Source organism: Mastomys coucha, unplaced genomic scaffold (assembly GCF_008632895.1).
Source record: "Mastomys coucha isolate ucsf_1 unplaced genomic scaffold, UCSF_Mcou_1 pScaffold6, whole genome shotgun sequence".
Classification (NCBI taxonomy): Eukaryota; Metazoa; Chordata; class Mammalia; order Rodentia; family Muridae; genus Mastomys; species Mastomys coucha.
The window spans coordinates 70,280,432-70,290,538 of NW_022196912.1; the positions used below are offsets into that span (position 1 = coordinate 70,280,432).

Here is a 10,107-nt window from a genome sequence, read left to right on the forward strand (position 1 = left end):
TGGCTTTACCTAGGCTGCAGTAGTGCTTTGTATATAGGAAAGACACGGGGTGTTGGCTCCCTTTTGGTATAAGATGAAGACAAACATCATATTTCTTGACATTCAATGTGAACCCAGAACAGGATAATGAAGCATAGTAGAGATACTTTCTTAGCTATAAGCTGAAGCACATCAAAAGTATTATTGTACATTCAGTAGATGTCATCTCATTCCTCTCTACCAAAGCAAGCGCTCTGTCCGGGGGACAAAAACATTAACTACCAAGCATCTAAATGCCATCAATCTTCACAGGTTTCTGACTTATTGTGAGATCTGCTTTGGCAGTAGGATTCGAACCCTGCGCTGATGAAGACTCTTCAGGCTTACTCTCCCTGAGACCACAGTGACGAGATACATGGCTTTATGGTTAGCAGCCTGACAAAGAAGATGCCTAATGAGTGAACCCGCTTCCTCTCGGGGTGTCCCTGCACAAGCTGTTCTCTGGATTTCTCGCTTCCCCTGTGAAACACAGGATGTTGTACAATAGCTGTATTTCTTTTTTTTTTTTTCATCACTAGATGCCTGGCACTGTCATGTGTTTTAGCCTTATGCAATGTCTACAACAGCCTAGTCAATGAGTAAGAAGTCTCAGAGGCGACTGTCTCCTAGCAGATGTCAGGTAGGACAGTAACAGTTCCAAGCCCATGTTCACTCTTGAGGACTTTCCCAGCTATATCGAACTAATTCAGCAAATTCCTCTTGTCCAAACTAAGATCTATCGAGAAGGGGTTCTGAAACAGCTTAAGTCAAGGAGAAAATGGTAACAGAGTCTTCAGTGACAGCCCAGGTGGCTTGCTGGTACCCCAGCTCAAGGTTGGCATTTCCTGTCACCTTGTAGCAGGCTCCCTCCCACACAGGGGTTGGAGGCAGCTGCAAAGCTTTGCTGTGAGGCGGGGCTTCCACGTGAGAGCTGCTCTCTGAACTTCCTCAGCTGGCTGAGAACATGCACGCTGCCCCCTCCAGCCTCTGATCCTCAGGAACAAGCCACTCAGGATAGCAAATGAGCAGGACAATGCTGTCTGTAAAAATCTGTTTAATAAATATACATCTTAGAAGTACCAAAATAATTACCAACAAAATACACCATATACAACATTTACAAGAAGGCGACACACACCTTAGTCGGGGGCGACTTTTAAGCACATACCACTGAACACCTGGCTCTTACATGTGAGGACACACTGGGCTCAGCTACTGGGTCTTGGTGGGTCAAACAAAAGCACAATAAATAAAACGTGGTCCTTTCATTAGATTCTGGAAAATCATCTCAAAAAAAAAAAAAAAAAGTCCCACAAATGTGAGCCTTATGGGACATTTTCTTTGAATTTCAATGATGTTTCTCCAATTTTCACAAAAGCAACAGCTGAATCACCGCAGTAGAATGCTTGGGGCTGGGCGCTGGGTGGTGTGTGGTGCTAAGTACACCCTTTCTCACTTTTTTTTTCTTTTTCCTTTTTTTTTTTTAGAAAAATAAAACTCTTATTTGTACAAATATACAAGTCCACGTTCTCTTTGCCACTTTCCACTTATAATGTCAGACGTTGGCCTCCAAACACACAGTCATCATAGGGTAGCTAAAACAAGAGAGGGAAAAGGCATATTAGATTCCCAGACCTTTGCCAAGACATTGTGATAGCGGGAGAGCTGCTTCTGCGAGTAACCCCTATTCTTGGACTCTTTCCTCCTTAACCTAAACAGAGCAAGGGCACCAGGCTGTAGGAGTTCTCTTTAGCGATTCTCTCCTTTAAAAAAAAAAGTCTAAGCTACTGAGGGGATGTAACTCAATGGTAGACCATGTGTCTCTTACCATGTGTTAGGGCCTGGGTTCAACTTCCAGAATTTCCTCTTACTGCCCTCCCCATTCCTCAACCCAAAAGGGTAAGCTACTAAAGCAAAGCAGAGACAAATTCTTGGGATCCTGGCTTTGCAAGCTGAGTCTGAGAAGTTAAGTAACTGAGATCCCTATGATACAAAACAGTTCTGGAACAGACCTAAGTGTGGCGAGGGAGAATGGACCACTCCGGCAGTAATGAGCACCCACCTCGTCCTCCGTGAATTCTGACTCCGTGTCATAGCTCTCCTCATCCTCACTCTCGGGCAGCTTCTGAAGATTTTCCAGGGTCAGCTGGCCCAGCTGCTGCTGTATCCGGGTACTTGGGCGGCCCCATGTAAGCTGGTAGGGGGAGTAGCCTTGGTAGGTTACTCTATTGACATCAGCCCCGCACTTCAACAAGAGCGAAACCAGTTCAGGATTCTGCAGGTCCACTGCAAGATGGAGGGCTGTCCGGCCATTGCAGGGCTCCTGAAACCAAAGGCAATCAATCAGATGTGTTTACGGGCTGCATCTGGAAATCTGCTCACAGTAAGAGCCAGGCCAGCAGCAGAGCTTAGGAGGAAGGGAGAAGTACTCACCTGAGCATTGACATCGGCACCCAAAGTCACCAAGCGCTCCACAATGGCCAGGTAGCCGTGGATAGAGGCTAGGTGCAGACACGTGTGGCCTGGAGGAATAAGACAAAAACTGTTAACTACTTGTCTCAATCATCATACAACTCATGCCTATTGTCTTGGGGACAACCATAAACATCCTCAGTTTTGAAGAACTCAGAACCTGGGTTCTGAGTGAATACCATATAGGCATTAAGGAGGAGACTTTTTAAAAGTCCGCATTGTCTGAACTTTTTGTGTGTTTGAGTTCCAGCCTAGACCCGGGTGGCCCCATCTCTCCCTACACCTCATCCGGCAGACCTACCATTGTAGTTGGTGGCTTGCAGGATGGAGTGGAGGTGCTGGGGCGTGCAGGTCTGCGTCAAGACTCCTACACTGGCCAGGCAGCCCTGCTCACAGGCAAGATGTAGAGGGGTATTTCCTCGAAAGTCTCGGAGCTCAGGATCACAGCCAGCTTTCAGAAGTACCTCAGCAATTCCTGGCTGGTTGGTGATCACAGCCAAGTGGAGTGGAGTCTACAAATGGAAGAGGAAACAGAAAGGGGATAAGCCATGGAGCAAACCCATAGTCTTGAGTTTCCCTGAACCCCAGACACCTCCTACTATGAAATCTGATCCTCCCATTTGTCTACAGGAGATCAGGCAAACAGGAGGCCCTCGGTGGGTCATTAAGACCTCACCAAACCCATGGGACTTTTCTTCTTGCACTAAGACGTTGGCTAATTTGACTGTAAAAGGCCAGGGCAGATAAGGATTCAGGGACAACTAATTTAGAAACGCTTTGGGGGATGGGGAGGAGAGGGCGACTGAGCTTCATCTGACTCTACCACGGGGGTCAAAGAGGGCACCGCTGGGCAAGCGCGCACCTGCTGCAGGTTGTTCTGGAAGTTGAGGAAAGCCAGGTCTCCCTTGACCTGACCAATCACTTCCATGGTCAGAGTCTTCTCTTCATGGATGATTGCCAAGTGCAGGAACCTGAGGGATGACAGGGAAACCCCCCCAGGGGTGGTGAGCGCACGGCGTGGGGAGGGGGGGCCCTCCCCTCCGAGAGGCGCGGGCTGCGGGGGATTGCGCAAGGCCGGGGTTTCTGGAGGCCGCGGCCGCGGTGTTTTCCGCGAGGTTATTATGAGCTGAGTGTTCCTGGCAGACGCCCAGGGACTTTCCGTGCCCCACCCCCTCCGGGCGGGCGCCGGCCAGACCGGCCCGCCCTCCGCCGCCCGGAACGCCCTGTACTTCCCCTCGCGGCCGCGCGGCGCCCGGCGGCTGCGCTGAAACTCCGCCAGGCCAGGACTTTGCGTCCTCGCGGCCGCCCCGCCCCCCGGCCCCGGCCTGCGCTCGGCTACTCCGGCTCCCGGGAAAGGGGGTAGGGGGATGGGGAGGCAAGCGGCTCGCAGCCCCGCCGCCCCGTCGTGCAGAGAGCCCCGTGCGCGCTGCAGGCCCCGCGCGACCCCACCCGTGCCCGCCGCCACTTACGAGTCTCCGTCCTCCGTGAGCTGCTGCTTCCAGGGCTCGGCGGCCAGCGGCGCCTCCTGCGGCTGCAGACGGATCTCCCGCAGCTCCTTCACCATCTGCTCGTACTCCTCGTCCTTCATGGAGTCCAGACCGCTGTCGTGGCGATCGTCCACCAACCGCTCCTTCTTGAGGCCGTCCCGCGGGCCCTCCATGGCCCAGTCCTGGCCGTGCCCAGCTGGCTGAAACATGGCTGTGCGGGGCAGAGCGGGTGCAGGCTGCAGGCTGCTGCTGGCGGCTGGCTGGCGAGTTCTGACTGTTGTGGGCTCGGCAGCGCCGCCGCGGCGCCCTATAAACGCTGGCAGGGGATTTCTCAGGGGCGGGGTCAGGCGCGGGGAATTTCCAAGCCAGTCAGACTCGAAAAAGAACTGGCTCGTCCTCGACTGAGAAGCCTAAACCCAGGGCTGGGGTTCATCGGAGAAACTCCCTGCGATGAGCCACTGGGGTCATGTACAGGGAACTTTTTGATGAGCCCTGAGTGGCTGGAAAGTCCTCCTGAGCAGGCCCCCTCCCTCTAGGTACTTCCCTGCAGCCTGCACTCAGTAACCCCGGCCCTCTGCAAGAACCCTTCTTTCCCTGGGGTTTCCCACCGTCGATTTTTGGTTTAGGGTCCCAAGCTGCTGCAGATCCCAAGGACGCAGACCTGCTAGGCTGTTCCTCTTAGCGATTTGCCAGTTTGCAGGTCTTTTCCGGTTTTTGATCTTTTGAAAACCCAAGAGTGGAAATGCTGTCTGGGTGCAGGGATTCGCTTCTCCTAAATTTCTGCAATCACGGACCTATGAGTGGTTCTGGGCTGTCTGTGTTTTGTCTGTTCCAGGCTCTTTGCAATGTAGGGACATTTGGCTGTCCTTCACCCCTACCCCAAGGAAGCTGTAGAAGCTTTGGCATTAAAACCAACAAAAACAAACAAACAAACAAACAAACAGACCAAGCGCTTGCAAAACTCCTAGACTATTTCCTGGGGGGTCCATAATCTTGTCACCCGGGGGATGGGGAAGGGACAAACATTTTTTCCCAAATTATGCAAGGTATTAATCTTAGTGGAAGTTGTAGCTTCCTTGGAACTGTAGCTATTGAGTTCTTGCTGTCAGAGTTAACTTGTTGCAGAGAATGAAGCCGAGCTTATTGTGAATGCTTAGTAGAGCAACCGATTTGGTGCCCTAGCCAAGGCTGTCCTCTTAAACAAACATAGCTAAGAAAGTAACTGTGAGGCATCCTGCAGGAGGCTCAAGGTAGTCCTAACACAGACCACATATGAAACCTGCTGGCTCTACCAGCTTCCTTGCTCCCCAGGGACCACAGCTACTCCCCCAAGAAAGGGATTTGGGCCTGACATACATCCTCTAGTTTGAACTGCAAAAGTGGAAGAGTTGCTTCCACCCTACATAGAAGCCTGAGTCGACTCAGGAAAATTAAAGCAACTTGAATCAGAGTTTGTCAGAATAGACCCAGGAGGGCAGAGATTTCTGGTGAGATTTGAATGATCTTTTTCTTGGTGAGAGTTGATGTACCAGCTTTCCTCTCTTCGGAATTCCAATGCCTCCCCCGGAATATGAATGTGAGGACACAGGGGGAAAAGAGTCAAAATCCAGGAAAAACCAAAAACCAAAAACCAAAACCTCCAGACAACAAAACTTCCTCAGCAAGTTCTCTTCATCTCTGCAAGCTTGATCTGCAAGTGTCATGACTGGGACAAAGTGATCATGAACAGGAGATCTTAGTTCCACGATCTATCTTTCATTAAATGCATTAGGTGGAGAAGTCACTTAACTTTTTAATGGTATACTTGCTTTTATAATAATAAGATTGGACCTGTGCTGGTGAAGTGGTTTGAGATGGGGTTTATGTTGTAGCCCCAGGTTGGTCTGAATTTCGCTACGTTGTCCTGCTTAACCTTGAACTGTTAGTAAAACTTCTGTCTCGGCTTCTCCCTGAGAGCTGGAATTGCATGTCAGTCGTGGAATATTTAAGGGACTTTGTGGCATCAGATGGTATCATTTGTCTAGAAACACATGTCTCTGCTTTGGAAGTATGAGCATGAACTTTTGGAAATATCACAGTGTAAATTTTTGGAAGAATCCAGCTCCATATGCATCACTGTTAGTTCTCAGAAGTAATATTGTAAACTAGGTATTGTTCCCATTTTCCTAAAAAAGAAAACAAAGTACCTGGATATTTACCCATGCACCCAATGCCAGTTTGTCTAATTTCTACTACAATATATTAATCATTTTGATAAAGTAGATGTTAACACTTTGAACATTTGGTTAAGTTCTTGCTAACATTGAAAACACCTTGCAAAAATGAGACAAAAATGTAGTATAATTTGGAATACAACTAAAAGTATTTAGCCTAGTTTGAGATCGATGTGGGCAACATAAGACCCTGTTTTGAAAAGCTCCCCAGCTCCCCAAAAATCTCTCTTCCACTTGGGAGATAAAATAGAGGATAGGTGGTTTCCCATGGGGGATAGTTCTTTAAAAATGCATAGCAGAGCTGGAGGAATGGCTCAGCAGTTAATAGCATTAGCTTCTCTTCCAGAAAACTTGAGTTTGATTCCCAGCACCCACATGGTGGCCTGCAACTCCAGTCCCAGGGGATTCAACACCTCTGGCACCAAGCATGAAGGTGGTGCACATACATACATGCAGACAAAACATTCATATACGTAAAAAAATTTAAGCAATGTATCCTATATATATATATATATATATATATATATATATATAAATATATAAAGTTAAAATTTGTTAAAAAACCCAAACATACCACAGTATGAACTCAGAGCCCCACCTATAAAGGACATATCAGAAGGTGACTTGGGGCTGTAGGTATAAAAATGAAGGAGTCTGTAGATTTATGCCTCCTTTGAGATGTTCTGTCCCGAAGGCCTCAGGCCTGGCATCTACTTCGGTATTGTTTAGGGTGACACCTAGTGGCAGGAGTCAGGCCCAGGCATTTCTAGATTGTCACAAAAGCCTTTGAAAAATCTGGGCAGGGCGGAGGCTGGATGACTTGTCCCTCCCTGGGAATTCCCTAGGAGTTACCTTCTGTTTACCTGCAGCTCAGGAACACTGTTGACTTACTAAAGTGAGCCGACAGGCTTTCTTTCCATCATGTGCAGCTCGATACGGCTTAAGTCAACAACATTACAACTAAGCAGGTTTGTGTGCGGACCTACAAGAAGGATGATGCCCGACTATGAAAGGGTCTGGCTTCTCAGCAACGAGAGAACGCACGGACCCTTCCATGCTTCAATTTTCTCCTCATCGTCAAACATTTATCTAACACTTTTAAAAATGTTAACTATTTTGGAGACAGGGTCTCACCATTGGGTTGTGGCCAGCCTTGACCTCCTGAGTGCTAGGATTGCAGTTGTCGGACACTGTGCCTAGCCCTGACTTTGTGTTGGTGAGCTCGGTGCTGGGGATGACCCCAGGATCTCGTGCAAAGATGATAAACACATATTTTACCCTCAATCTTTTTCTTTTCCTTTTAATGCAGAAGGCAAATAAATAAATAAATAAATAAATAAATAAAAAAATACGTTGTACCTGTAGCAACTTAGTGTAGGCCGGCCTCAGGAGATGGCCAGCGATGGTCCCGGACTGGTTCTGGACCGAAGCGCCTCCTCAGAAAAGGGGCATTGTCAAGGCAGATGAAACTGTAGAAATTTCATGAATCCTCCTGGGTGAAACTAAACTTCCTCCCTCCCTAGAGCTTTTGTGCAAGTTTGACCAGGTGGCCCAACCTGTTCCTCCCCCAACACCCCCCCAACCTCTGCCATGGGCAGACTGGCTTGGGTCATTGACTTGAGCAATTATTCCTAACTTGTTTTAGCCTCAGACAGTGGTGCTCCTGAATGAGACTTCCCATGCTGGTGCAGCTGGGCTGGAGAACAGAGGAGCAGGAGACCTAGAAGGGGCAAGCAAATGCACAGCAGCCAGCCCTGCTGTGACAGTGTGAATGCAGATGTGCATTCTGTGTCTAACTCAGGCTTCTGTGGGGGCTAGCATCCGCCCTGTCAGACCCTGGAAGCCCCACCCCTACCCCACTCCACCCCAGCTGGGGATTTTTTCCCACAGAAAGGCAGCTGTCAGGACTTCCATTTGCACTGAGATAAAAATAAACAGTCGAAGCCTTAGTGTGCTTCCTTGCTTCAAATCTACATTGTAATGGAGATCAAAGCCTTAGAGGATGTCAGCCTGAAGTTCCTACCTTCAGAGGTCAGGCAGGACTCTCAGGTGATGGGTCTAAAGGAAGTGGAGGGACCGCATCAGGCTGAACCAAGTTGACTTTTCCTCCCTTTGAGGTCAGGCCATGGGGCTCGGATGTACTTGGTGTTCGGTTTTTCTACCATTTGTTAAAGGAAGGAAAAAAAAAACCGCACTATTGGTGTGGAGTTTCCCGATTTTTAACACATAATTCCAGCCAGGCCTGGTGGTGTGCATTTGTAATCCCAGCTACTCAGGAGATAGTATGCAAATACTTAAGACCTGCTTGGACTACCCAGATGATTTCAAGGTCAACCTGGCCCCGGGAGATCCTGTCACAAAGTCATAAGTAAAAAGAGGCCTGGAGATATAATTCACAGATAAAGCACGGACCTATCATGTATAATAATTCAAAATTATGAAAACTGAAGCACTTGGAGGCAGAGGCAGGCAGAGCTCGAGGCCAGTCTAGTTTACAGAGTGGGTTCCTGGATAGCCAGGGCTACACAGGGAAACACTGTCTCCCAAACCCAAAAATAAATAAATAAATAAATAAATAAATAAATAAGACAGTCCTAGCACTAAGAAGAATGAGTGGAAACCTGGTCCTACCCCCTAACCAAGAAGCTTTTGGCAATCAATAGCCGCTGGCTAAGGGAAGAGCAGTTTTCTCTAATGGAGCACCACTGGGTCTATTAAAACTCACACTCCAGGGCAGGGTAGTTGGCCAACAGAAATAAAACTCTCTAGATTTAAAAAACAAAATCCTTACTTTTATTATATATATATGGAAGTTTTGCCAGAATGTATGTCTGCATACCTTATGTATGCATTGTCCACAGAGGCCAGAAGATCCCCTCTGGGACGGGAGTTACAGATGGCTAGAGTTGGCTTGTGAGTGCTGATGATGGAACTCAGGGGGCCTAACCACTGGGCAACCTCTCCAGCCCTTTATGTCTCTGTTTTACTTTTGTTGCTGTTGTCGTTGTCGTTGTTGTTGTTGTGTGTGTGTGTCCATTTAGAATGTGCAAGGCTGCTCCTAGCAGGCAAGGGTAGAACTAGAGACTCTGAGCCTCGAAAAGACTTGTCCCGTCTCCAAAGCAGGTTTTAAAGTCTGCACTGTAAAACATAACAAGTCCAACATTGTTCTGACTTTTCACAGGAGGACTGCTTGCATCTACTTTGGCGTCTCGTTATTTCAGTAAACACTTGTGCATGGCTTCGGCTCACTGGGGAAGTTGCTGCAGGGGTAGGAGGAGGCCCAGTGTCAGCCCTGGCCAGGACTGGCTCACTCCTCTCTGCTTGTTGACAGTAACTAGGCAACAGGTTCAGGTGCGTAGGATTGTTCCCCTCTGTTGTGTTCTGGGAGGAGAACTTGGGTCATGAATGTGGTGGATGTTTGACAGCACATGGCTTCAGCACGTGCAGGTGCCTCTGCTGCTCTCAGGTGTAAATTCATTCTGAGTTTAGTCAGGGGAGGAGAAGGAAGAGAAGGAGGGAAGAGGAGGAGGGAAAAGGAGGAAAAGGAGGAGGAGGTGAAGAGGAGGGGGGAGGAGGCAGCGGAGGCGGCAGCGGCAGCTTAGAAGTAAGGCAGACTGTCCATAAATTCTGGGTGCTGCCAAGTCTTATGTAGATCAAGGTCCCTGTCTATGGGCAGCATAATTAGGAAAGGGGTCGTTGATCCTTCTCAGCACCAGAAGCATAATAAACTCAGCCTACTTCCAGAAACTACCTGGAGGGTGTAAGGCTCTCTCCCTCATGGTCTAAGTTTGAGAAATGGTTCGGATAAAGAGATACAGAATGGAGGTCCCTGAAGGATTGCTATAGTTTACAGAGAAGGGAAGCTTGACCTCAGCTCAGAACTTTCCTGCGAGCAGCTCCAGGCCCCTCTTTTTATT

The 10,107-nt window shown here is 48.5% G+C and overlaps 1 protein-coding gene across 1 annotated transcript; it reads right to left on the reverse strand.

Annotated features, from left to right (window-relative positions):
• Window positions 1-1,055: 1,055 nt before the first annotated feature.
• On the reverse strand, window positions 1,056-4,305 carry Nfkbia (NFKB inhibitor alpha). The gene is made up of 6 exons (XM_031356804.1): window positions 3,960-4,305; window positions 3,353-3,461; window positions 2,792-3,002; window positions 2,452-2,540; window positions 2,081-2,341; window positions 1,056-1,613 (listed from the first exon to the last, which is right to left on the reverse strand). Exons 1-6 carry the CDS (start codon window positions 4,184-4,186, stop codon window positions 1,566-1,568), a joined length of 945 nt encoding a protein of 314 aa, XP_031212664.1. The 5' UTR covers window positions 4,187-4,305; the 3' UTR covers window positions 1,056-1,565.
• Window positions 4,306-10,107: the final 5,802 nt, after the last annotated feature.

Bases quoted from the DNA above. Each gene is read 5' to 3' on its own strand.
- Nfkbia (XM_031356804.1), bottom strand. From the start codon at position 4,186: ATGTTTCAGCCAGCTGGGCACGGCCAGGACTGGGCCATGGAGGGCCCG. The intron at 2,342-2,451 runs GTGAGTACTTCT...CTTTGGTTTCAG, and splicing joins GTGCCGATGTCAATGCTCAG to GAGCCCTGCAATGGCCGGAC. The intron at 1,614-2,080 runs GTGGGTGCTCAT...CTCTTGTTTTAG, and splicing joins CAGAATTCACGGAGGACGAG to CTACCCTATGATGACTGTGT.